This window comes from Eptesicus fuscus, chromosome 4 (genome assembly GCF_027574615.1).
Source record: "Eptesicus fuscus isolate TK198812 chromosome 4, DD_ASM_mEF_20220401, whole genome shotgun sequence".
Lineage (NCBI taxonomy): Eukaryota > Metazoa > Chordata > Mammalia > Chiroptera > Vespertilionidae > Eptesicus > Eptesicus fuscus.
This window is the reverse complement of record NC_072476.1, coordinates 13,764,568-13,791,548: the sequence shown is the minus strand read 5'-3', so window position 1 is coordinate 13,791,548 and position 26,981 is coordinate 13,764,568. Positions and strand designations below refer to the sequence as shown.

At 53.3% G+C, this 26,981-nt stretch overlaps 2 protein-coding genes across 8 annotated transcripts in view; both read left to right on the top strand.

The window, feature by feature from the left end:
* The window catches only part of TFAP4 (transcription factor AP-4), a 61,096-nt gene extending 44,685 nt beyond the window's left edge, over window positions 1-16,411 (top strand). For 5 of the 6 annotated variants that reach the window (XM_054714677.1, XM_054714676.1, XM_028145654.2 and 2 more), the window contains 6 exons: window positions 11,477-11,642; window positions 11,749-11,847; window positions 12,262-12,432; window positions 13,109-13,246; window positions 13,748-13,903; window positions 15,353-16,411. In XM_054714677.1, coding sequence (XP_054570652.1) covers window positions 11,477-11,642; window positions 11,749-11,847; window positions 12,262-12,432; window positions 13,109-13,246; window positions 13,748-13,903; window positions 15,353-15,547 — 925 coding nt within the window. In that variant the 3' untranslated portion in view covers window positions 15,548-16,411. Of the gene's footprint in view, window positions 1-2,764; window positions 3,071-11,476; window positions 11,643-11,748; window positions 11,848-12,261; window positions 12,433-13,108; window positions 13,247-13,747; window positions 13,904-15,352 lie in introns of those variants that run through there. The other variant, XM_008141645.3, reaches the window with a different exon arrangement.
* A 4,152-nt stretch (window positions 16,412-20,563) lies between these two features.
* Window positions 20,564-26,981, top strand: part of SRL (sarcalumenin) — a 54,027-nt gene continuing 47,609 nt past the window's right edge. Inside the window, exon 1 of one of the 2 annotated variants that reach the window (XM_054714674.1) lies at window positions 20,564-20,594. In XM_054714674.1, coding sequence (XP_054570649.1) covers window positions 20,579-20,594 — 16 coding nt within the window. In that variant the 5' untranslated portion in view covers window positions 20,564-20,578. Of the gene's footprint in view, window positions 20,595-20,680; window positions 20,699-26,981 lie in introns of those variants that run through there. The other variant, XM_054714675.1, reaches the window with a different exon arrangement.

Here is a 26,981-nt window from a genome sequence, read left to right as displayed (position 1 = left end):
GCTGAACACCTTCTGAGGGCTCCAGAAAACACAGTGAACTTGAGTTTAGGAGTTGGGAGCAGGAGGGAAATGGGATCAGATTAAGGGATGTACAGAACCGCCTGGGAATGGAGGTTGGCCTGGATTTTGGGGACTTATTGTGCTACTGCTATAGTGATGGGAAGAGAGTTGGAGTGTAGGACTGGGGGCAGTGATGGCATTTCAGGCCTTAGGGCAGGAGCTGCTGATCCAGCTCGAAGGACTTTGGGTTTGTGCATCTGAGGATTCTCTGTGAGAAGGTGCCTTTTGCAGAAATGGAGAGGCCAGTCTTAGTGACAGAGCTCATGGGGACCAGGCTGGGTCAAGGCAGTTCTGTAGGAAAAGAAAGATACATTTCTCCCAGCTGTTATTCATTCATCCATCCATCCAGGCACTGTACATGTTGCTCAGTGTATAGTTATGGGGTTCTGTATCCTGTTGTCCCTCAGATGTCATAGTTTCCTGAGCACATTCCCTGTGCCCACAGTCGAGGCCTTCCAGGGACTGTGATGTTAAGTGGCTTAGGCTCTGTCCTTAGGGAAAACTGTCCAACAGTTTGCTTTAGGGATTAGAAAACATGCATGCAAAACTGCTCAACACCTACAAGGTGCTCTCACTATCTAATAACAATAATCTCTAACTAGAGGCCCGGTGCACAAAATTCGTGCAGGTGGGAGAGGTCCCCTCAGCCCGGCCTGTGCCTGCTCTCTCGAAGTCCAGGAGCCCTCAGGGAATGTCTGACAGCTTAGGCCTGGGGAGCCAGCCTAAGCTGGCAGTTGGACATCCGTAGGGCTGCTGTGGAGCTGGGCTTCTGGCTCAGCAGTGCTGAAGGGGTGGGGTCCCTCAACCCAGCCTGCCCTCGCGCAGTCCAGGAGCCCTCCGGGATTTCTGACAGCTTAGGCCTGGGGAGCAGGCCTGAGCTGGCAGTTGGACATCCATAGGGCTTCTGGTTCAGCGGTGCTCCCCCTGTGGTGGGAGCGCACTGACCACCAGGGGGCAGCTCCTGCGTTGAGCGTCTGCCCCCTGGTGGTCAGTGTGTGTCATAGACCTGTCGTTCTGCTGCTTGGTCAATTTGCATATTAGCCTTTTATTACATAGGACTAGAGGCCCAGTGCACGAAATTCGTGAACTTGGGGTCGGGGTGGAGGTACCTCAGCCTGGCCTGTGCCCTCTCGCAGTCCGGGAGCCTCAGGGGATGTCCAACTGCCGGTCGGACATCCTTAGCGCTGCTGCGGAGGTGGGAGAGGCTCCCGCCTCCGCTGCTGCGCTCGCCAGCCATGAGCCTGGCTCTGGCTGAGCAATGCTCCCCCTGTGGGAGCGCACTGACCAACAGGGGGCAGCTCCTGTGTTGAGAGTCTGCCCCCTGGTGTTCAGTGCGTGTCATAGCGACTGGTTGTTCTGCTGTTTGGTCAATTTGCATATTAGTCTTTTATTATATAGGATTATATAGGATAGGATAATAACAGTAATCCTTGTTATTAGTAGGAGTATTTCAATTAGGAGGTGCAATGTGGGTGGAACCTTGAAGGTGAATGGGATTGAGAAAGGTGGTGGGCAGGAGGCAGGACATTCCAAGGCAGGCGTGGTCTTCTGGAGCCTGGGGCCCACCCTCCAGGAGCCAGGGGAGGGCCTGGGGAAGGAAGATGGGGACCTGGTGAGGGTGGTGGCCAGGACAGAAGTTCATTAGCTAGTGTCCCTCCCTTCTCCGCCCCAGGCCATCAGCCCTGGTAGAAAGCGCACCCTGGTGGAGGAGCAAGTCTCGCATTGGTTTCGTGAATGAAAAGCTGCAGCTTTCCCTCCGCCCAAGCCAAGATTCCCGCCGTCCTGCCTCCCCGCAGAGGGGGAAAGTGTGTATGTCGAAGGTTAGGACGGGACGCGGCAGCAGCCACCAGACCTCCCAGCCGCGCTGGCAGCCTGCCCCCAGGCCGCTGCCGTCTTGGCCTCCCTCCACGTTTCCCTCCCTGCCGGGGCCCCCGCTTCCTAGGGCAGCCCCAGGATCCGAGGCGCCCGGCGCGCCCCCTTTGCATTCCTCTCTCCAGCTCCGGGATTCCCAGGCTTTGGAGCTGGGCTAGGCGGCCAGCGCCGGGCAGCTGGGCAGGGAGGGAGGGTGGGAGGCAGCAGGCTGGCCGGCCTCCGAAGTCGGCCCCAAGTTGCATGTGGGAAGCGGTGGCTGTGACGCAAGTTTCCAGGGGGCCCTGAGCTCGGAGGGAGCGCGCCAGAGCGGCTCCACTCTGTGCAGTTACAATCGTAAAACGCGAAAAGCCCCGAGCAGCACCCCAGGCCGCCTTCCCCGCGCCCAGCTGCGCGTCCCCCGCCCTCGAGGGCCGCAGAGCGCCAAGACCCTGCACTGGGCAGTCCCCGCCGGACCCCGGCCGCACTGGCTGGGCTCCCCCGCGGTGGCTGGCTTTTTTTTTTCTTCCCAACGCTTGCCAACCTGTCAGCTGATGGACCTCATCACCCATAGTGGCGCATGTAGCTCAGCCGCAACTCGCTCCATTCACGCCGTGCCTTCCCAGTCAACCCGCAGCCCCCCGCTTCTCGCGCCGGGGGGAGGCCCACAGATCCCGGCGGCCCCTTGCCCACGGGGGCCCGAGCCCTTCTCATCACGGCTTTGCGCCGCCCGGGGGGCGCTGCAAATAGTCCTTTGTTTACATGCAATTCCTTACTCCGCGGAAGGAGGCCGGGGGAGTGCTGAGTTTTCACCAGCTGTTTCCCGCCTTGAAACAGACATCTGATCAGCTGCAAACACACACACACATACACGCGCCCGGGGAGGCAGGCCGGAGAGACCTCCCTCTCGCCCCTCCCGCCCGCCTCCCTCCCCTTGCCGCCGCCGCCGCCAGCATCTGGGACCGGCCGATTCTGCACCACCGTCCGGCGCTGCCCTTTGATTCGGATTTCCATCTTGCATTCTCCGGCGGACCACGGGACCCGGCTCGTGCAGAGGAGGGGGGCCGATCGCTATGGAGTATTTCATGGTGCCCACTCAGAAGGTGCCCTCTTTGCAACATTTCAGGAAAACAGAGAAAGAAGTGATAGGAGGGCTCTGTAGGTGTGTACTCCTCCCCCTACCCCCTATCCCCTTCCTACAATTGCAGCCCCGGGCGAGCCAGCCCGAGTGGGCGCGTGTGTGCGCACGCATGGCCCGCGCCGCCAACCCCGCTCGCTTTTCTTAGCCGCCCGGGCGGTTGCAGCCCCGTACGCCGATCTCGCGCCGTCCGGGAACCCTCCTCCCTCGGAACGTGGGGGCCCTGAGCGGTCCCGGTCACTTTTGTCCGCTGCAGGCGGGCGAGTCGCGACGTTTGTAATTGCAAACAGACCCACGTGGTTCTGCAGCAATCCCGGCCATGCTTGGTGCTGGTGGCTTCCCTCCCCACCCCGCGCGTCCTCCTCCCCCCTCCCGCATTGGCTTCCTTCCTTTCCCTCCTTCCTCGCTGTCTCTGGGCACCCCCTCCAAGGGGGTCTGGGGGCCCCGAGGCGCGTGGGGGGCCGCGGGCGGGCAGCTACAATGCAGCCACGCCGCGGCTCGGGGCGTGGGGGGGGGGGGCGGGGAGCCGGGTGGTGTGCCTGTTTGCAGGACGGGGTACTGCGGCGGGGGTGTGCTCGCGTAGGGGTAGAGGGGTGGGTGGGACCCTAGGGACTCGCGCGGCGAGCCGGGAGCGCCGCGGACCCGGGCACGTTGCGGCCGCTGCTTGCTCGCTTGCCGCCCGGGCGCTGTTTACTAGCGAGGCCTGGACGTGACTCTGCAGCCCTCTTGGAGTAGGCGGACCTCGGCGCGCCGCCTCGCGGGAGCTGTAGTTCTCCGCGACCCTCCGGTGCGGCATTGTGGGAGTTGTAGGCGCGCCGGGGCCACGCTTTCCCCGCACAAAGCTCAGCCTCTGCTGGCGGGATAGGCGAGGCAGGCCAGGTGGGGGAGCTTTTGGGAGAGTGGGTACCAGAAGCCGCGCCGACTCTCACCAGACCCTGCACGTAGGTCTCTACCGCAAACTTTCCCACCCCACGTTCTTCCCCCAGCCATAAACCGAAAGCGGCAGGTCTCCCAGCGGGGCGAGTGGGTGGGTGGTCCGAGGTCCGCAGCTCTCCGCTACTTTACAAATTTGACCCGGGTTGTTACAGAAGCCACTTTACTAGTTTGACCCGGTTGCTCCAGATCCACCTCTTACAAAGGGCGATGACTTCACGCACCACTCCCACCAGAATCACCCTGGACACTTGTTAAAATGCCGATGTCCGCAACTCCGATAGCTAGAAGGGAGGGCCTGGCCATCTGTATACTGAACACCCCCCGGGGGACGGCAGAGCTTCGTGGGGGGTTCTCCCGCGTGCCCGTTTGGGACCTGCAGTCTCTTTCCTGAGGCACTGCTCTAGGAGGGAAATGGCTCCCTAGGGTTGAGGCCACGTGCTCTGCCGCCAGGGAAGGCTAGGCGTGGATATTGCGGGAGGTGGAGCCCCAGATGGGGTGGCCCAGGCTGGTGAATACCTGGCGCTGCAGGTTGGGGTGAAGGTTGCTGCACATGTACTACCACCCCCACACCTCTCAACTTCACTCTCACCTCAACTACTCAAACACAGGCAGGCTGGGCCAGTTGGTGGGTTGCAGCTAGCAGGGCCCCCTGAGTGTTGGCCCTTTTGAAGGGCCACCTGGGGGTCCTAGCTGTAAAACATTAAAAAAAAAATAAATTCTGGAGCTCTTAATATATTCTAGGGACTTGTTTAGCTAGATTTTCTTAATTGAGTTGTCAAGTCTCCTGAGTTAAGTAGCCTTACGATTCCTGTGTGGGATGAGGACACAGGCTTGGAAAGGGAACAGTTACAGCAAGTGGTGGGGTTGGGACTTGAACCCTGATCCCAGGGCCCTGCTCTTAGTCTCTGTTCTTAGCCCCGCCTGGAAAAACGCTTCGGGTTGCTGAGAGGAGGGCTGGGCAGTGGGGGGAAGGGTTGAGCTGCTCCAGATGCTAGAGAGGACATTGCCAGTCCTGACCCTGGGCAGGCTTGGTGCAGTGGATCCTGCTTCACACTGTCCCTAGCCCCCCTTTAGAGGAATCCATTTGCCCCCCAGGGGCCAAGTGCTTAAGGTGGCAGGACTCCCCTACAGGGCTGGGCTTGGGGGCATCCTCAGCCTGCCTTGCTGGGAGACACTTGTCAGTGTGCACTGGGTATGGAGTTGGGGCCTCTAGGTTTGTTCATTTTTACTTATTTATTAATTAATTATTTGTTTATTTTTACCAATTTAGCACTTTATTTATTTATTTTTAATCCTCACCCAAGGATATTTTTCCATTGATTTTTAGAGACAGTGCAAGAGAGAGGGAAAGACAGGGAAAAATATTGATGTGAGAGAAACACATCGATTGGTTGCCTCCTGCACGAGACTCTACCAGGGCCCGGGCCGTGGAGAAACGTGCAACTGAAGTACATGCCCTTGACTGGAATTGAACCTGGGACCCTTCAGTCTGCAGGCCAACGCTCTATCCACTGATCCAAACTGGCTAGGCGGTTTGTTCATTTTTAGAAGGGATTGTGGGGTGAGGTCGGAGACCTGTAGAAGATCGAGGTTGTGGGTCGGACAGGATGGACTCACTTCTGGCCAGATGGACTCACTTTTCAGACTGGTAGACTTCGTTCCATTCTTTGGACTAGGAGGGCTCCCTGCCTCTTCAGAGGGACCCTCTCTCCAGTCCCCGCACCGCCCTCCCCCCCTCCCCCACCCCTGCTCCCCATCCACCTCACAAGCTTGTAGTTTTGGACCTATCACTTAACCGCTCTTAGCCTCTGTAAAATGGAGCACCTTGAAGTGTGGCTTCGCAGAAGGAAAGTGCCTGGTAGTTGTTAAAATGGCTCTCAGCCCTGGCCGGGTAGCTCAGCTGGTTAGAGCATCACCCTGATATGCCAAGGTTTTGGGTTTGATTCCCAGTCAGTGCACATACAAGAATCAACCAATGAATGCATAAGTGGGAAAACAAATTGATGTTTCTCTCAAAAAAAAAAAAAAAAAAAAAAAAAAGCCCTGGCCAGTGTTTCTAAGTGGTTAGAGCGTTGGCCTGTGCACTGAAGGGTCTTGGGTTTGATTCCCAGTCAAGGGCACGTACTTGGGTTGCAGGTTCGATCCCCGGCCCAAGTTGGGGCGCATGTGGGAGGCAATCAATTGATGTGTCTGTCTCTCATCGATGTTTCTCCCCATTCTTCCTGCCATTCCACTCTAAAAATCAAGGGGGGAATATCCTTGGGTGAGGATTAACAACAACAACAAAAAGCTGTCAAACTCTGAGAAGCAGGAGTTTAGGGACTGCCTCAGTGGGGAAAGAGACAAATTGCTCTTAGAAGAAGTTAGAAATCAATTAGGGGCTTTTGAATGTGTGTTGGATTCCTGATCTAGTATTTACAAGGCATCTACTTTGTGCCAGGGTCGAGGATATCACAAAGAACCAGAACTGGCCTCTGCCCTGAGTTTGCAGTCTCTTAGAGTTGTCCATGGCGTCTCCTGGAGTTCTGGGTACGAACCTGGAAAAATAAGGCATCCTGTTATCCTCAATCTCTCTCTTTTCTCCTCTTTTAAACTTCACATGTGAAGTGAGGCAGTATTTCCCCATATTACAGATGGGGACCCTGGGGCTTTGATAGATGAAGTGGCTAAGCTTGGGGTCCTACAGTGAGTAAATTTGCATTTGAACCCACTGAGTGCAGGGCTTCCTCTGAGGGGCCGGAGAAGCTGTGAGGAGGAGGTGTTTCTGATGGGAACAGCCTGGATGTGGTGTGTTCTGGGACTGAGGGCAGGAGTGCAGGCTGATTGGAGCGGGGTGTGTGTGTGTGTGTGTGTGTGTGTCTATGGATAGAAACAGCTGGGATGGGTGAGGGCCCCGGGCTGCTTCAGTACCTGCTGCAGAGAGAAGGATGAGTACCTTGGGCATCCTTGGTGAGGGTTATCTTCCTCCCTCCTGCCCTTTGGATTATGGGAGAAATCCTGTGTGGCTCTCTCACCTCTGATTGTATAGTCATTGAGTGGCAGGTCTGTGAGTGACTGCGGGACAGTGTGAAATGAGAGTTGTCAGTGTCTAATTTGAGGCTGGAGCCTGACAGGGGTGTCTAAGGAGGATGGGGGTACTGCCCTGGGACTGAGAGAGAGGGACAGGTACAGGTCAAGATCCAGACTTGAAGAGTGTGCTCCCTGCCCCGAGCCTCTGGTTGGGATGCTGGGGTTGTTCCCAGGGGGCTTCCTGAAGGTACTCTGGTAGTGGGTGGGCCGCTCTGGTCTTGGCATCTGAGGCTGGTACCCAAACTGTTTCTTGGTAAGTGCCCTCCCTTATTCCTGAGGCAAGGCAGTCCCTGGCCAGCCCCAGGAGACTGTTGGAGGGCATTTGGGGAGGGAGAGAAGCAAGAGATATTTGGTGTTAGTGGACGCAGGCCATCTTTGTTGCTCACTTGGGGGCTCTGAAGTTGATGGGGAGGTGTGTAGGACTTTTACAGTTACTGTAAGTCATGTTTACTTCTACAAAACTCTGAAAGAAATGCAAATATGCTTTAATGCATTTGTAGTATTAGCTGGTAATTCCAATTAGTCATCCTTTATGGGAACCCCTGGTTGGCCAGCACTCCACCAATCAGAATCCCTGGTTAGGCAGCATTCCACCAATCAGAACTCCTGGTTGGGCAGCATCCCTGGTTAGTTGCATCTATTAAAGAAACTGTCAGCTGGCTCTGGCCTGTGTGGCTGAGTTGGTTGAGCCTGGACCTGTGCACTGAGAGGTGGCTGGTTGATTCCCAGTCTGGGCACATACCTGGTTTGTGGGCTTGATCTCTAGCAGAGGGCGTGCAGGAGGCAGCCAATAGATGTCCCTTCCCTTCCTCCCTCCCTTCTTCCCTCCCTTTAAAAACAGCCCTAGCTGGTTTGGCTCAGTGGATAGAGCGTCAGCCTGCGTACTGAAGGGTCTCAGGTTCGATTCCGATAAAGGGCACATGCCCGGGGTTGTGGGCTCGATCCCCAGTGGGGGGCAAGCAGGAGGCAGCCGATCAATGATTCTCTCTCATCATTGATGTTTCTATCTCTCTCTCCCTCTCCCTTCCTCTCTGAAATCAATAAAAATACATATAAAAAAAAAGCAATAAATACATTGAAAAAAAAAAAAAAGGAGCTTGACAGCTTGGCTCAGTGGTTGAGCATCAACCTGTAAACCAGGAGGTAACAGTTCGATTCCTGGTCAGGGCACATACCTGGGTTATGGGCTCCATCTCGTGTGGAGCATGCAGGAGGCAGACGATCGATGATTCTCATCATGGATGTTTCTATCTCGCTCTCCCTTCTCAGAAATCAATAAAAATATATTTTAAAAAAGAAAAGAAAAACAAACGGTCAGCTGGTACTTCCAGGACGATTTAGGTGAGTGAGAATGGGAAAGTCTTGGTGGCAGCCCAGGTCCCCCCCAGGAACTGTAGCTTTGGGGAGAAGTCTTTTCTGGGACTTAAGTCTGCACTAGGTTAACCAGCAGCTGGTTCCTGAGCCAGGAGGCTGGGCTGGTGGATTTGGTGTTGAAGAGGACAGGCTGGAGCATCTGGAAGAGGCAGGCTGGCGGCTTTCAATGAGCGGGAGACAACATAGGCCCCGCCCCCTGCCCTCTGGGAACTTCCATTTGAGAAACATCCCTGGGAAGCCAAACCACGGGGTGGTTTCTGCAGTCTTCTTTGGTCTCCTCAGTTTGTGGGCATCCTGAGGAGATGGGAGAGGCAGAGGGTTGGCTCCCCAGAGCTGAGATTTCATGGGCAGATGAGCTGGCTTGGGGGGCAGGAGTCAGGTTTTGGGGGTGCTGCCTCTTGCTGCCATACGCAGGGCTCTGATAAACAGTGGGCTCTGTGTGAGCCATCAGTAGAGGGTGCCATCAGCTGGTGGGGAAAGAGTGTGAGCTTGGCTCCTGCAGGAGCCTGCTGCTCCCTGGTCTGGCTGCCTGACCTTGGGCATGTCCTTCCCCTCACAGGACCCTGGACTCCTCATTGCAAGAGGATGAGGCAGCCACCTCGCTGGGTTTCTGTGAGAGTCAGAGGGAAATATGTAAAGAAGTTCTGTGCATGCTAATTGGAGTGAACATGATGGCAGGACATACCTGTGCTTGGTCCTTTCTGCAGGGTAACTGTCACCTGTCGTTGGGATGTGCTGCTCTGGGCCAGTGCAGAGCCCAGTCTACTCTGTGGCGAGACCTCTCAGGGCTAATAGCAGGGTCCTGGGGTCCAGGTTCAAGTCCCAGCCCTAACACTTGCTGAGCTAGATCTTTTCCAATCCTTTGTGCCGTCATCCCACACAGGAATTTTGGGCCACGTAACTCAGAGGAAGATTATGACAATGCAATGAGAAAATCCCAGCAAAATGAGTCCTTAGCACAGTATAGTAAAAACTTTAAAAAGACTTCAAAAAACACCCACACCTCATTACTCGGTTGCTAGGCCCTCCAGGTAAGCCTTTTGTAAGGCCTAGCACTTAAGGTGGCTCGGGGGTGACGTGGGGCTCCTTTTTTACTCCTTATTACTTTGGGCATCACCAGGGGGGACCCAGGGACTGGGTGAGGGGGTTCTCTCCTTCTATCACTCCTGAGGGGGAGGATGATGTTGCCAGACCGAGTCACCTGGTGGTTTGGCTTCCTATGGATGTTTCCATCTTTTCTTGCCCCATAGATTCCCGACTTTAATCCACCCATCATAGAGCTTCTGGAAGGCACTGCTGGGCCCAGGAGCCTGGACTCTGTTCTAATCCACCTTCCCCTAAAGGTCAGGCAGACCTCTGCATATCACGTCTCTGACCTGCATCTACTCTGGCCACATGAGTCACCTCCACTGCAGGGCAGGGACACTGGGAGAAGTCAGATACCTGGCTGTCTGACTTTAACCTTTTGCACTCGGATGTCGAGGGTGACTCGACACGGTTGGCATCGGTAGCAGGAATCGAGAAAAAAGCAAGCAAGTGCAAAGGGTTAAAACTGTTCCTCCCCTCTATGAGCCCTAAGCCCTATCTATAAAGTGGGGGTCATGGACCCCCTTTACAGCACTGACATTTTGAGGCCTTGCACTCTTGGGAGGGGGCCCAGGGAGGCCCTGGGGGAACTGGTGGAGGAGAGGTCTTGTCTCGACCCTGAGCAGCAGCTGATGTAGAGCCCGCTCCTGGCTCATCCCCAGCTGACTACCCTCTGTCGGGAAAGGCTGAGGCACAGGAAGGGGCAGGGACAAATCCAGGGTCCTGCAGGGAGCTGAGGTGGGACAAATGGGGTGGGCTGTGGGGCCAGGAAGGGCCTCAGCTGTCTCCAGCCATTGAAGATGTGTTTCCCTCTTGGTTTTCATGTAGATTCCTTTCTGCCTGGGGCTGGGCATGGGGGCCTGGCATAGTAGGGGAGCTGAACCAGGCACCTCTGTGAGCCCAGGCTCCCCCATCTATGGAAACGGGCTGCCCAGAGTCCTTTCCCCATTACCTCAGACCCAAGGGTGTGAGCCCAGGCCTGGACCAGTCACCTCGGGGGGAGAGGGGGCGCATCAGGAAGAAGCCAGGGCTGTGGCTTTGGGTGGGGTCAGTGGCCTCTTCTGGGAGCCTAGCATCTGGAAGCCATCAAGCCAGGGGCGGGGTGGGGGGTTGGGGGGTGTTGCAGCAGAGGGCCGGGAAGGGGGAGGCCACACATAGGCCCACCCCTTGGGAGCAGTGGCTTTGGGCCCACAGTCCCTGTCGTCTCTGCCTACCATCGCCTCTCAGCCCACAGCCTCACTCCCTTCCACTGGCTGCCTTCTCTCTCAACCCACAGGCTGCTACTCCTACAAAATGCAATACATAATAGGCAATAACATTGCTCATTGCATGCTGGGAGCCTTGTTTCTCTGGCCCAGGGTGGTCTGCCTCTTGGAGTAGGTGTGCATGGAGAACTGTCCCTAGGGGCGGTTGGCTCGGCATCCCTTCCCTGGAGTGAGTGCTACCTGTGTTGTCTTTGAAGTCTTAGTGCAGGGTGGTTGGGGGCTTGCACAGGAGCTTGTGGCTGAAGATGTGGCTGTGGGAATTCAAAGGGAGTAATGATGTCTTCTTCAGCCTCAGGCCTGTGACTCTGAAGGAGGTGGTCCAGGTGCATAGCAAGAGGCTCAGAGGAGTCCCAGGGGCAGGTGTCTCCAATTGTCACCTGGGTCCACCTGCATCAGAATCACAGGGATTCTGGCTAGCCCTGTAGGTTTTGGCGCCCCCCTCAGACCTGTTGGCCAGGCACTGGGGCTGGGAACTGGGGAATGCGCAGTGACTTTGATACCCAGGTATCACAGAACACGCTATTCCATCACCCTCCTGATCTGCTAGGGTGTATCAGGTCTGGCATCCTTTGCAAGGGGAGAAATAGAAATGCAAGTTACACCCAGGGTCCTCTGGAGATGAACTGTTGAAGACAGGGGTCCTTTGGGGACAGGGCATGGAGGACACCTAGCCTGAGCATGTCCCTGCCTTCCCTGGCAGTCTTGCCAACATTCCACTGACCCCCGAGACTCAGCGGGACCAGGAGCGGCGGATTCGGAGGGAGATTGCCAACAGCAACGAGCGGAGGCGCATGCAGAGTATCAATGCAGGCTTCCAGTCCCTCAAGACCCTCATCCCCCACACAGATGGAGAGAAGCTCAGCAAGGTGGGCGAGGGCTGGGAGGGCTTCCTGGAGGAGGTGGAGGGAGAAGGAAGTGAGCTTCAGTAGACGCAGCCAGCTGGGGCCCCTGACTTGTCCCTCCCACCCTTAGGCAGCCATTCTCCAGCAGACGGCGGAGTACATCTTCTCCTTGGAGCAGGAGAAGACCAGGCTTCTGCAGCAGAACACGCAGCTCAAGCGCTTCATCCAGGTAGCACCTGCAGAGGCCTCCCGTCACCTCAACACCTGTCCTCCTCCCGGCTCCCTCTCCCTGGCATGGGCATGACCGGGCTCACCACTGGCCCGGGACCCTGAGGCCACAGGTCCCACCTTCCCCACTGACACGCCTACTTCAGGTACTTGCCTTCCTGCCTGGGCTTCAGTTTACCCATCCATGAAGTGCAGTTGAGTGGCTCCGAGAGGAACTGGGTGACTTGGCAAGCAGGTCCATTCTGCCTCAGTTTCTAGCCTGTGGCCATTGTTGGATTTGCAGAGTGGGGCTCCCAGTGCCAGAGCACCTGGGTTGACAGCTTTGGGGGTCTATGATGGAGCCCTCCAACTTCCCCATTGATGGTGGTGATACAAGGGTGTCAAGGCACACTCACCAACTCCTTGGGGTCCCCAGGAGCTGAGCGGCTCGTCCCCCAAGCGGCGGCGGGCAGAGGACAAGGACGAGGGCATCGGCTCACCAGACATCTGGGAGGATGAAAAGGCGGAAGATCTACGGCGGGAGATGATTGAGCTGCGGCAGCAGCTGGACAAGGAGCGCTCGGTGCGCATGATGCTGGAGGAGCAGGTAAGGCAGGCGGTTGGGTGGGGTGGGGGGGGGGGGTTCCAGTCCCTCTCTCCCTTCCCTCCTGTCCCTGCTTCCCTTGAGCGCCTGCTTTGTGCCAGGTTTAGGAATGGGGGTGGGGGTCCCGTGGGGATTGAACCAGGTAGGTTCCTGCCCTAGGGAGTCACCATCTGTGTTGGGTAGGAGGATTAGTCAAAAGACCTGACACTGTAAAAATGCAGCTTTGAAAAAGGTCCTGCAGGAAGCATGGGCATTGGGAGGGGGGTTTTGACTGGTTCTGCCCCACAGCTTCTCTGTCAAAGTGACTTGAGCCGAGGATGGGAGGTTGGCCAGGGGTGGGTCCAGTCTCACAATTAACAAGGCAGAGAGGGGAGAAGGGTACTCCAGGCAGAAGGAAGAGCATGAGCAAAAGCCCTGAGGCTGGAGGGAGGGAGTGAAGGAGTGAGGGAGGTCATGGCAGGAGAGGAGATGAGTCCGAGAGGGCCTGGTGGGCTATGGTAGGACTTTGGTCTCTTCCCCAGGATGACAGGCTCCAGTTAGGGTTTGTAGCAGGAGTGAATGGCCTGTTTGACAAGGGTAGAGCATGGGGAGGCTGGCCTCAGCAACCCTGAGGGCCTCGCACTGGAGGTGGTGCAAGGGTGTGGTCCGGGCCCTGCCCCTGAGCCTGCTCTCCCCCTAGGTTCGATCGTTGGAGGCCCACATGTACCCTGAAAAGCTCAAGGTGATTGCACAACAGGTGCAGCTGCAGCAACAGCAAGAGCAGGTGCGACTGCTGCACCAGGAGAAGCTGGAGCGGGAGCAGCACCTGCGGACCCAGGTGGGCAGGTGGCCTCGGGAGGGGCTGTGGGCTATGGCAGGGCAGGGCCTACATCGTAATAATGCAGACATTCTTGGTTCCCAGGTATCTTATAGACACTATTACATGAATCCTTGTAGAAGCCCTTTGAGGCTGTTCTACTGATCAGGAAAGTGAGGCACAGAAAGGCTAAATAACTTGAACCCTGGCTGTCTAAATCCAAACTCTGTATTCCTGACCACCACTGCATTAGATGTTGGAGTGCTGCTTGGTGCCAGACAGTGAAGGGGCCACAAGTTCTTGGATGTCTGGGAGCCCCTCTTTAGGCTGCCTTTTCTTTGCTGCTTAAAATAAGGGAGGCCAAACTGGCTGGCCTCCTGTGAGTGGTTGGCGGAGGCTGTCTCGAAGGAATGGGCAGAGGGAGATGGTTTTGGAGGGCATCCTACACCCTCTGTGACCTCCCGAGGGGAAGGGGAAGCTTCCTGAACCTTTGGAGAAAGACTGAGAGCCTCTGTCTCACAGCTCCTGCCCCCTCCGGCCCCCACCCACCACCCCACGGTGATCGTGCCGGCACCGCCACCCCCTCCCTCCCACCACATCAACGTCGTCACCATGGGCCCCTCCTCGGTCATCAACTCTGTTTCCACGTCCCGGCAAAATCTGGACACCATCGTGCAGGTACCTGGTCTCGGGAAGGAGGCAGCATGTCAGGGTTGTCCTCTGGGAATAGGCACTTTGGGAGACATTAGAAACCAGGAACTGAAGGGGAATGAGACAGGGCTTGTGTGGGGAAAGGTTGGGAAACTGGGTGTATGTGTCTGTCTCCATCCCCGCGTCTCCCTCTCTGTTTGCAGGGATTGGAGGGGGAGCTCTGTGAAGGTGAGGGGTAGAGATGGGGGACAGGATGCCCCAGAAAACCTTGTTTCTTCCCTCCACGTGGGGTTTGTTGAGAGGGTCTTTTGCTACTGGAGCTCCCGGCTTCCAGAATTCCTACATCCAGCTTTTGGTCCAGAACTTCCTCTCACCTCCATCTCCTAGGACCTGAGATGGGAATGGAGGTGGCAGCGGCTGGGAGGGTGACAGTTAAGCCTCCTACAGAGGAGGAAGAAACGAGATGACTGCTCTGTGCGTCAGGCCCGAAGTCACTGCTGTACACAGCCTGGGGCAGAGACCCCTGGGGCTTCCCAGTGGCATCATCTATCTATATAAAAGCCTAAGCGACTGTTCGACTGTTTGACCATTGGACTGGTAGCTATGATGCGCACTGACCACCAAGGGGCAGATTCTCAATGCACAGGCATGGAAACATGGAACAGACTGATGAATCTCAGAGGGAAGGGGACAGTGGGGAGGGTGGGAAGAGATTAACCAAAGATCTTATATGCATACTAGAGGCACAGTGCATGAAATTCATGCACAGGTAGGGTCCCTAGCAGCTGCCGGCTGCTGGCCAGGGCCTCCCTTCCCCGGCTTCTGCCTAGGGTCTTCCTTTGTTCTGCACCGCCCCCTGGTGGTCAGCGCATATCATAGCGAGCGATGGAACTCCTGGTTGGTCAAACTCCGAAGGGGACACTTTGCATATTAGGCTTTTATATATATAGCTAGAGGCCCGGTGCACGGATTCATACACTGGTGGTGTCCCTTGGCCTGGCCTGCGGGGATCGGGCCAAAACCAGCAGTCTGACATTCCCCAAGGGGTCCTGGATTGTGAGAGGCTGCAGGCCAGGCCAAGGGACCCCACCGGTGCATGAATCCGTGCACCGGGCCTCTAGTAAAAGAAATGAACAACTAAACCAAAAATAGTCTTTCAACCCCTGCTGCACATAATTCCAGCAAATTGAATAGTAAAATTAATAACAAGGACCTTCTATCAGTGAACAGGCCAACTTTGAAATATATAAATAAGTGAAAGGTGCTGGTGACCTCCAAGCAGACCTGCACTGTCGTCTCCAAGGGGTTTTTCAGCTCAGCAAAGGGGTTTACTAACCCTGACTCTGGCAGGCCACCTGCTGCTCCACCAGACTTATTTCCGGACCTTTCTGGTGTGTGTGTGTATGTGTGTGTGTGAGGGGAGATGGTGGCTGTCTGTGTTCCTCCAGCCATCCTCACCACAGCCTGTCCCCCCAGGCGATCCAGCACATCGAGGGCACCCAGGAAAGGCAGGAGCAGGAGGAGGAGCAGCGGCGAGCTGTAATTGTGAAGCCAGTCCGGAGCTGCCCGGAGGCCCAGGCTTCTGACACTGCCTCCGATTCGGAGGCCTCGGACAGCGACACCATGGACCAGAGCCGGGAGGAGCCGGCTGGGACTGGGGGGCTTCCCTGACCACCCCCCAGCCCTCCTCTCCCTTCTTGGGGTTAGAGGGGGCCGGGGCAGCAACAGGAATACATGCGGGCCAGCGAGTGAGGAATTTTTACAAAATTACAATGTCATTTGGGTCTCTTTTATGACCTCTTTTTCAATACTGTAAATCAACCTTTGAGTGAAGGCCACCCAACCTGAGGTACTGGGGGCTGGGGTGGTGGGTGTGTGGGAGCACCGGGACACCTGGGGCTGGGCCTCACCCGGGGGGGCTGGGGAAGCTGACACTTGAGGTGCCTGGCCTCTCTCTGCCAAAAAGCATTTTTTTTTTTTTTCATTTAAACATGTTTTTAAGAACAGGGAAAATCAAAACCCCAACGTATTTCTGCCCTCCCCAGAGCCAGCTCTATGACCATTAGTTTTTAACTCCCCCTTCCCTCCTCTTTTTGGTTTTCTTCTTTCTCTAAGCACTTAATGGGTTGGGGGTCTGGCTGGGTCAGGACTCTCTGGGGGTCCGGGGTAGAAGTTGCTTCTCCGTTGGGGTTTGCTGCTGCCCTTTTGCCCTGCCCTTCCTTCCCTGCCCCACCTCAGCACTAGGATTTGCCACTCTCCACCACCAGCTGGCCTCCACCTCTCCCTCCAGGTTTCCCATCTTCGACCCCCAGAAATGTCTTTGTCTCTCTGTTTTGTTTGTTGGGTTTTTCTTTTTTTCCCCCTTTGTTTGTTTTTTGTTTTTTTTATTTTTTGTTTTGTTTTTTTTTATAACAATTTTGAGGTCTTTGTGTTCAAGGAGAGCTATTATATTTTGTTAAGAAAGTGTGTGTGGGGGGAACCAAGAGGCCACCATGCCTTTATAAAGAAAAAATAAAGTTTGTACTTTGTTTTTTAGATTGTGTCTCCTGGATGTGTAGCATCCTGTGTTGCTGGACTAGATAGAGTATGGGATGCTATTTGGACCCACCAGAGGGGATTATGTGTGGGTGAGCTCATGGTGACTCCCCCAACTTGTGTGTGGTGTTGCAATGAGAAATCAGGATCCTTACAGTCGCTGGGATTACTCTGGGTATTCTGCAACGATGGGAGATGGTATTGGGGGGGTGGGAGGAGTGGCTCCCAATTCCTTGGTGGGGAGCAAGGAGAAAATGAACAACCAAGCCACAGAGTCCTATCTCCTAGAGAAAGGACACAGGCTCAGGGTTCCTGGTTGATCTCTAGGCTTTGCTACTTTTTCAACTTGTGTAACCTCCCTGAACCTCAGCCTCATCTATAGAAGGGAAAGACTCCCTCATGATGTGTTTAAGAACTCAGGTCCTGGAGTTGGTCTGCAGTAGTCAGTTCTACTCTGGGCAAGCCATGTATATATATTAGAGGCCTCGTGCACAAATTTGTGCACCAGTGGGGTCCCTTGGCCTGGCCTGCGGGATTGGGCTGAACCCAGCTCTCCGACACCCCTGAGGGGGTCCCGGATTGTGAGAGGGCACAGGCCAGGCTGAGGGACCCCACCGGTACATGATCAGGGCCAGGGAGGGATGTGGGAAATTGGCCACCTGGGGAGGGACTGTGGGATAGCTCCAGGGCATGTCCGGCCCATCTCGCTCAGTCCCGATTGGTTGGACCCCAGCAGCAAGCTAACCGACCAATCAGAGCGTCTGCCCCCTGTGGTCAGTGCATGTCATAGCGACTGGTTGACTGCCCCCTGGGGGTCAGTGCACATCATAATGAGCAGTTGAGCGGCCTGAGCATATCATTAGCTTGTTACGCTTTGATTGGTTGAATGGATGACCGGACACTTAGCATATTAGGCTTTTATTATATAGGATATATAATATATAATTCATGCACTTGGGGGGGCCCCTCAGCCTGGCCTGCGCCCTCTTGCAATCTGGGAGCACATCCGTAGCACTGTCACAGAGGTGCCTCGCTGTGCAAGCCAGCCATGAGCCCAGTTTCTGGCTGAGCGGCGCTCCCCCCGTGGAAGTGCACTGACCACCAGGGAGCAGTTCCTGTGTTGAGCATCTGCCCCCTGCTAGTCAGTGCGCGTCATAGTGATTCATCATTCTGCCATTCGGTCGATTTGCATATTAGACTTTTATTATATAAGATATATACTAGAGACCTGGTGCACAAAATTTGTGCACTTGGGTGGGGGGTCCCCTCAGCCTGGCCTGTGCCCTCTTGCATTCGGGAGCCCTTGGGGGATGTCTGACTAATGGCTTAGGCCCGCCGCCGCCGCCGCTGTGCTCACCAGCCATGAGCCCTGGCTGAGTGGCGCTCCCCCTATGGGAGTGCACTGACCACCAGGGGGCAGCTCCTGCATTAAGCGTCTGCCCCCTGGTGGTCAGTGCGCGTCATAGTGACTGGTTGTTTGGTTGATTTGCATATTAGCCTTTTATTGTATAGGATATACTAGAGGCCCGGTGCACAGATTTGTGCACCGGTGGGGTCCCTCAGCCTGGCCTGTGGCTCTCTGACATCCCCCAAGGGGTCCCGGATTGCGAGAGGGCGCAGGTCAGGCTGAGGGACTCCACTGGTGCACAATTGGGGCTGGGGAGGGACCGTGGGAGGGTTCCAGGACATGTCCAGCCTGTCTTGCCCAATCCCAATCGGCTGGATCCCAGCAGCAAGGTAACCTACCGGTCAGAGCGTCTGCCCCCTGGTGGTCAGTGCGCATCACAGCTACTGATCAAACAGTTGCTTAGGCTTTTATATATATATTGGAGGCCTAATGCACGAAATTCATGCAAGGGGCTTGGCCCTCGCAGCCGTGGCAGCTGCCTCGGCCCTTGCAGCCCCGGCTTCATCTGGAAGGTCGTCCAGAAGGACGTCCAGAAGGTTGTCCAGTCTAATTAGCATATTATACTTTTATTAGTATACACACACACACACACACACATATCCTATATAATAAAAAGCTAATATTCAAATCAACCGAAGGGCGGAATGACCGGTCGCTATGACATGCACTGACCACTAGGGGGGGCAGACGCTCAATGCAGGAGCTGCCCCCCTGGTGGTCAGTGAGCCAGAAGTTGGGCTCATGGCTGGTGAGCGCAGTGGTGGTGGTGGGAGTCTCTCTTGCCTCGCGGCAGCGCTACGGATGTCTGACTGTTGGCTTAGGCCCGCTCCCATGACTAAGCTGTCAGTCAGACATCCCCTGAGGGCCCCTGGACTGTGAGAGGGTGCAGGCCAGGCTGAGGGAAACCCCCTCGCCCCAGTACACGAATTTCGTGCACCAGGCCTTTAGTATATATCTATATATCTATATCTACTATATATCTATATCTATATATCTATATATGTATAAAGATTACCGTATTTTCCGGCGTATAAGACGACTTTTTAACCCAGGAAAATATATGCCCAGTTGTCTTATACGCTGGAAAATACGGTATTTATTTATTTTTAGAGAGAGGAAGGGAGAGAGAGACAGAAACAATGAAAGATATGTGAGCAAAACATCTGGGAAATGAACTGATACCCTTTTGGTGCATAGAATGATGCTCAACCAACTGAGACACACTGGCCAGGGCGCCACTTATATTTGAACCTGTTTCCTTTTTTGAAAGTTGGGAATAATAAAATAAATAAATCAGGGAATAATAATGGCACAAAGCAATGCATATTGTTGTGGGGAGGGGGGGAATGGTCCTTTTAAGTCCTTAATCCTCTATGACCAGAGAGCATTTTACAATGTATTCTCCACCTGCTTTTCCTGGTGCTCACACTGTGCCAGGTTCATGGGGACTGAGGCCAGAGTGTAATAACCATTTCACTTCTTAGCCCACAATGAATGCCTCCAGACACGAACTTGTTGAATAGAAAGGCAGATGGGAGCCTGCATTTTTAAGAACTTTTATACATTTTTAAAGGTGAAATTCACAATAAAATCAACCATTTTAAAGGGAACGATTCAATGTGGCATTTAGTACATTCACAAAGTTGTGCAACCATTTTCTCTAGTTCCAAAACATTTCCATCACTCCAAAATGAACCACTTACACTGCAAAACGAACCACTTGCTAATTATTCAGTTTTCCCATTACTCTTCTCCCATCCTCCACCAACCACCAATCTGCTTTCTATTTTCTTTAGTATCTGTAAAAAGTAAAACTAATTTACATTCGGTAAAATTCACACTTTTAGTTTTTGTTTGTGAATTTTGACAAATGCGAATAGTTGTTTAAACACCACCACCATCACAATATAAAGTTCCCTCATCCCGTGTTCCCTCACGTTCCTTGGTGGTCCATCCAGCTCCTGGTAACCATTGATCTATTCCTACACGTTTGCCTTTTCCAAAAGGTTATAAATAGAATCATATACTATTTAGCCTTTTGAATCTGGATTCTTTTACTTAACATTGCAACTAAATTTGGGGGTGTATCTAACTTATTTTACATAAGTTGACTACGTGTCTGAAGAGAGGGACTTAGCTAGAATCTGGGCGGGGACGCCCCTTCCCAGGGCCAGTCTAGCGGCCCCTTTCGGCCCGGTGCGGGGCTGGCCCACGGGCTCCGCGCAGTTCCTAAGAGAGTCAACAGAGGGTGCTGCGGCCCCGGAGCCCCTGGTTCCGCGTCTGCAGGCCAGAGGCGGGGCTTCGGGTGCGGCCAGGAAAGTCCTCCGCCCCCGACTCGCCTGGAGGCCGTAGGCGGTCTCACCAGCGGGCGGCGGAAGTCGGGGGTACCGCCTCCGGCCCCGCCTCCCGGCCTCGCCCCGCTGGGCGCTGCGGTGCGCACGCTCTTCGGCACCCCTGGCCGCCTGGCGCGCGCTTGTCGGCCCCGCCTCCGCACCCGCGGCGGACGGCGCGCGCTCACGCACGCCCGGCGCCCAAGTGCCGCAGAAGTGCGGCTCCGGCGTGTCTTCCGCGCGGAGGCGCTCGCCGACTTCCTTCCGCAGCTGCCGGCCCACCCGGAGGACGTGCGGCGTAGCGCCGGATGGTGGAGCCTGCACCGTGGGGCGGAAGTCCGGCGCGCCGCCCACGTGACGTGCCGCGGTTGAGAGGCCGCGGTATAAAGTGTGGCAATTTCAGTAACTGTTAGGGTTGTCGAAAGGGGAATGCAGGAGGCCGAAGGTGGTAAAGAATTATAAATTTATTTCTAAGAACAGAAGGGCTGAGATCAAAGTGGCATCCACGGGGCAGAGCAGGGGAGCGGGATATGTATGTCTCTTGTAAAGGTCAGTCAGACCAACCGGTGGGCCCAGGTGCAGGTGGGGGCCGGGTAGGTGGGGGCCGGGTAGGTGGTCCACGGGAAACTGGGTGAGGCGGTTCACTGGAAACTGAAGGCCGTTAATCATGCAACAAATCGTTGGGAGGGTCAAGAGCCCCAAGTAGGGCACAATGGAGCGCAAGAATGAGCCTAATAGTAAGTAACATTACTTTTAACCCACACTATCGGAAACATTGCCATATCAGGACGGATGAGGAATGTAAGAAACTATGCACAAGGTGTGTCACAAGGTGTGTCACAAGGTGTGCTGGAGTGCGTCATGCCTAGGCCACTCCTATGCCATGGGTCCAGGTCAACGGCGCACATGGAATAGTGCAGGTCCAGGCCTGGGAGCACGTGGTGGTTAGAAAGTGCAGCAGGGCCCTGCAGTAGCGCAGACACTGGCCTGGGAGGAGGAGGAAATGGAGAAGATGTGGGAATGTTACCAGACTCAAGGGGTTTGCTGCTTGGGTTGCAATAGTCAAAAAGGAGATGTAGTCATCACAAGGTAGTTTTACTTGCAGCAAGTAAAGGAGACAGGAGGTTCTGCCTCCTAAAAGAGGCTTAGCTATTGCTTATGCACACTATTTGGTCAATTATATGTTGACTTTTTTATACTTGGCTACTTTTAATTTTAAGTTTTTAAATATATTTTTGTTGATTTTAGAAAGGAAAGGAGAGGGAGATAGAGATAGAAACATCAGTGATGAGAGAGAATCATTTATTGGCTGCCTCCTGCACGCCCCACACTCGGGATTGAGCCCACAACCCAGGCATGTGCCCTGACCGGGAATCGAACTGGGACCTCCTGTTTCATAGGTTGATGCTCAATCACTGAACCATGTTGGCTGGGCTGTACTTGGCTACTTTAAAAAAAATTATTAAAAAAATATTTTTATTGATTTCAGAGAGGAAGGGAAAGGGAGGGAGAGAGGGAGAGAGAGAGAGAGAGGGAGGAGAGAGAGAGAGAGAGAGAGAGAGAGAGAGAGAGAGAGAGAGATATCAGTGAATGATGAGAGAGAATCATCAATCAGCTGCCTCCTGCACGTTCCACACTGGAGATTGAGCCCACAACCTGGATATGTGCCCTGACCAGGAATTGAACCGTGACCTACTGGTTTATAGGTTAACATTCAACCACTGAGCCATGCTGGCCAAGCTATACTTGGTTACTTTCATTCCTTGATTTCCTGTCAGCTCATCCAGTTTACAGCTGCATCTACAAAATACTGTGCTACATTTTAACATTTAGCAAGAAGAAAACATTTAGACCTGTTCTGACCTTGAGACCCTTGTCCTATCTAACAGGAAGGGGATCATAGAGGACTTCCAAGTCATACTAAGAAGCTTGGACTTTATTGTTTCTGAAAAGGGGGGCGGTCTAGGAGAGACATGATCAACCCAACATTTAACAAAACCCATTTTAAAAACCTTTTTTTGAAGTATTTACTGTATAAATACACTCAGAAGAGGGAGTGTAGTTTGTGTTTAGTCCTGTGAATTTTCACAAACTGAATACACAACCATGTAGCCAGCATCCCACCAAGCCCTCCAGTGGTTTTGCTACCGGAAAGGGGACCTGCCCTTGGCAGGTCTGCCTCGGGTTGGCCGGTGATGTGTGGGTTCTTGGCTTCGTGCAGGAAAAACTTCACAACACGAGTCCAAGGGACTATGAAAGTGCTGCGCACAGTAGAAGCTGGACACAGTAAAACAGGAAAGGGCTTAGCATAGATTAGAAGAAGCAACAGGAGCGCCTAGGCTGGGCTGCCCTCGCTCCCTGGGAAGTCAGAGAAAAGGGGGCCTTGGGAACAGGTTCAGGGGTTAGCCTGAGATGAGTTGCTGCTGCCTATTGCTCCCCTGCTTGTAAGTCTCATGGGATCCCTTATAGTTTAGGAGATGTATGTCCTGGCGGGGGAGGGGGCAGGGAAGAAGAGGGGAAAGGGAATGGTGGAGGCTACTCCCCAGAGGGAGAGCTCGCACTATGTCCTTTGTCTTCACACTTTTATCTCTTTCTTGTAGGTGGGAATCTTAGGGGAGGTCTCACGAGAGGGTTTCAGCAGAATATTCATCAGTTTTCCAGGTGTGCTCCTTCAGGGTCATGGTCTCCATGGATTGATCAGTGCTAGGGCAGGGGGTTGTTAGTCATCGCAGCTGGGCCTGGTGTCACCCACCTGGTTTTACTGCTTTTCTGGGTCTGGAGCTGAAATACCATTGAGGCCTAGATGTCATCCCTAGGGCAGTGGTCGACAAACTGCAGCTCTCGAGCCACCCATGTGCGGCTCTTTGGCCCCTTGAGTGTGGCTCTTCCACAAAATACCATGTGCGGGCGCACGTACAGAGCGATTGAAACTTCGTGGCCCATGCGCAGAAGTCGGTTTTCGGCTCTCAAAAGAAATTTCAATTGTTGTACTGTTGATATTTGGCTCTGTTGACTAATGAGTTTGCTGACCACTGCCCTAGGGAGATGACTTATCTGCTGTAAATTGCCAGTTTGTTCAACTCTCTGTCTCAATTTCCCTCTTCCACTTGTCCTAGTTTACTGGCCTATCTCAGTTTATCTTTTAAAATGTTTTTTTTTTTTTTTTTAATTTGGGAATAATTGTAGAAATGTCTGGGAGGTCCTGTGCACCCTTCACCCAGCCTCCCCAGGTGCTAACATCTTGCATACCTAAAGTACAACATGAAACCAGGTAATTGTTATGGGTGCAGTCCACGAGACTTATTCAAATTTTTACTAGTTTTACATGCTCTCACTTATGTATGTGTGTACATAGTTCTGTACCATATAGTGCACCAGCAATGTATGAGAATTCAGGTTGCTCTGCATTCTTACCAACACTTGATAATGTCAGATTATTATATTCTTTTTTTTTTTTAAAAGAATAGTTTGTTTATTTTTAGAGAGAAATGGAGAAGAGAGAAACATCTATGTAACATTGATGACTGCCTCCTGCATGCCGCCCCCTGGGGATTGAACATGCAACTCAGGCATGTGCCCTGACTGGGAATCGAACCAACAACCAACTGAGCCACACTGGCCACGGCAATTCTTTTTAAAATAGCTGCTCTGGTAGGTATAGTATACAGTGGTTTTAATTTTTATCACCATATATTAGTTTTGTTCCTTTTAGATGTTTATACAAATCATACAAGATTAGTGGTGCTGACCTTCCATACAGTTGGAATCTACGTAACAATTTTTGACTCCCTCAAAACTTAACTACAGCCATCCCTTGGTATTTGTGGGGGATTGATTTTAGGAACTATCCCCGCCCCCTCTTGGATACCAAAATCTGAGGATACTCAAGGCTCTCATATAAAACTAGTGACCCAGTGCACGAAATTCGTGCACATTAAAAGGGGATTAATTAGAGGAAACAATTTAATATTGCTATTTGCCCTTTCTCTATAATAGAAGTGTCAGAGATGAAAGAAAATTAGTAAAATGTATATGAAAACCTTCCTCCTGTCAGAGTCTGGGGCGCACCATGGGACCCAGAGTCAAGTCCCCACCCACCCACATGCACCTCAAAATCGCGTGAGACCCAGACCCGGCAGGCCCCTCCACATTGGGCTAGATCCAGACCTGGCCAGTCCCACTCTTGTCAAGCCCTGCCAGGCAGGGGGCGTAGCCTCAGGTCCCCTGGCCCAGTGCCAGGATCGGGGGGCATGGCCTGAGGTCCCCCAGCCCAGACCAGGGTGGGGGGGCATGCCTTGAGGTCCTCCGTCAAGCCCCGCCAGGTGGGGGACATGGTCTGAGATCCTCTGTCAAGCCCCGCTGGGTGGGGGGCATAGCCTGAGGTCCCCCGTCAAGCCCTGCCAGGCAGGGGGGCACAGCCTCAGGCCCCCCGGACCAGCACCGGGAGGGGGGCGCAGCCTCAGGTCTCCCATCAAGCCCCCTGGGTGGGGGGCACGGCCTGAGGTCCCCTGTCAAGCCCAGCCAGGCAGGGGGGCTCAGCCTCAGGTCCCCTGGCCCGGTGCTGGGGCGGGGGGCGCGGCCTGAGGTCCCCCAGCCCGGTGCCAGGGTGGGGGGGTGCGGCCTGAAGTCCCCTGTCAAGCCCTGCCGGGTGGGGGGCACAACCTGAGGTTCCCTAACCCAGAACCATGACGGGAAGTGCACCTTGAGGTCCCCTGTCAAGCCTGGCTGGGTGGGGGGTGCGGCCTGAGGTCCCCTGGCCTGGCTTTGGGGTGGGGGGAGCAGCCTGAGGTCCCCTAGCCCAGCACCAGGATGGGAAGTACACCTTGAGGTCCCCTGTCAAGCCCGGCTGGGTGGGGGGCGCAGCCTGAGGTCCCCTGTCAAGCCCCACAGGGGTGGGGGAGGGCGTAGCCTCAGGTCCCTGCTGATTGCTCGTTAAGGCTCCTTATAGGAACTTGGCCTCAGCTGTGGGTGCAGACATCTTTGTGATGGAGTGATGGTCAATTAGCATATTCCCTCTTTATTAGATAGGATGGCATAGAACAATGCATATAGTCAGCCTGCTGAATCTATGGGTTCCCAAACTTGGATTGAATACTGTTGTGTTTTTTTAAATATATTTTTATTGATTTCAGAGAGGAAGGAAGAGGGAGAGAGAGATAGAAACATCAATGATGAGAGAGAATCATTGATCAGCTGCCTCCTGCATGCCCTACATTGGGGATCGAGCCCGCAATCCGGGTATGTGCCCTGACCAGTAATCGAACCGTGATCTCCTGGTTCATAGGTGGACGCTCAACCACTGAGCTACATCGGCCAGGCTGAATACTGTTTTTGATGCATGGTTGGTTGAATGCAAGGATGTGAAACCTGGGGATATGGAGGGTCAATGGTATATTCATTAAAAAAAATCCTCATATAAATGGACCACAGTTCAAACCCATGTTGTTTAAGGGTCAACTCTATATACTCTTTTTGTCTGTCTTCTTTTGCTCAACATAACATCTTTGAGATTCATTTATGTTTTTGTGTATATCAGCAGTTTGTTCAATTTTATCACTAAATGTATTACACTGTATGAATATGCTACTTTTGGTTAGCCATTCACCTAGTGATGGAATTAGGTTGTTTCCAACTTATGGTTACTGTGAATGTGTTTTAGTGGGTACTAATCCTCCAAGACGATTGTGGCAGTTTCCCCTCTGCCACCAGTGTGTGAGGTAGTAACTTGGCAGTGGAGGATAAGATAAATACATCTTAAGCATGTGCCATTGATTGGTGGTGGTTTCTTTGGGAGGAGGCTGGGCATTCTTGGTACCTGGTGGCCTCCTTGCCCTATTTTAAGGGTCTCTGTTAGGGATAAAACTCACTGGAACTGTCTCTCTTCTCCCATATTCCCAAAAGATGGTTACATTACATCGTGTCCTGTTTAAGAAGAGCCTCAGAAGAAATTCCTGTAGAGCAAGCATGTCAAACTCAAAGCTAACATGGGCCAAATAAACAAGGTTTAAGTTTATGTGGGCCGCAAAAAAAAAAAAAAAAGCTTAAATTTTCATAGAAATGTAGATTTATTTCGATAGAGACATGCTGAATACAAAGGGCTGAAATAAATGAGTAATCGTTAACATAAAACCATAGAACATTTTATGTTTTAGTTTATATATTTTATTTATTTTTTACAGAGAGGAAGGGAGAGGAATAGAGAGTTAGAAACATCGATGAGAGAGAAACATCGATCTGCTGCCTCTTGCACACCCCCTACTGGGGATGTGCTCCCAACCAAGGTACATGCCCTTGACTGGAATCAAACCTGGGACCTTTCAGTCAGCAGGCCGATGCTCTATCCACTGAGCCAAACTAGTCATGGCACAATAGAACATTTTAATAAAAATTAATATATTTTCTTGAACATTAACTTACCAGACACTGAATAACTGCATAAATTAATAAGCATAACACAAACCTATTTTTCTTGTTCTCTAAAAGTGAAATATTTCCTGTTGCATACACCAAACAAGTCAGTCCAAGACTAATGATGTGGCAATTGGCTGCTACAATATTCGCTGCTAGTATTAGTGGAGAGAAATGGTGCGCCTGTGTGTAAGGCACATAAGGGAAATGAATGCAACAATAGTAATCAGTCATTAGCAATCGTAGTTCATTATTATTATTATTTTTAATATATTTTATTTATTTCAGAGAGGAATGGAGAGGGAGAGAGATGGAAACATCAATGATGAGAGAGAATCACTGATTGGCTGCCTCCCGCATGGCCCCCACTAGGGATTGAATCTGCAACCCAGGCATGTGTCCTTGATCAGAATTGAACCCAGGA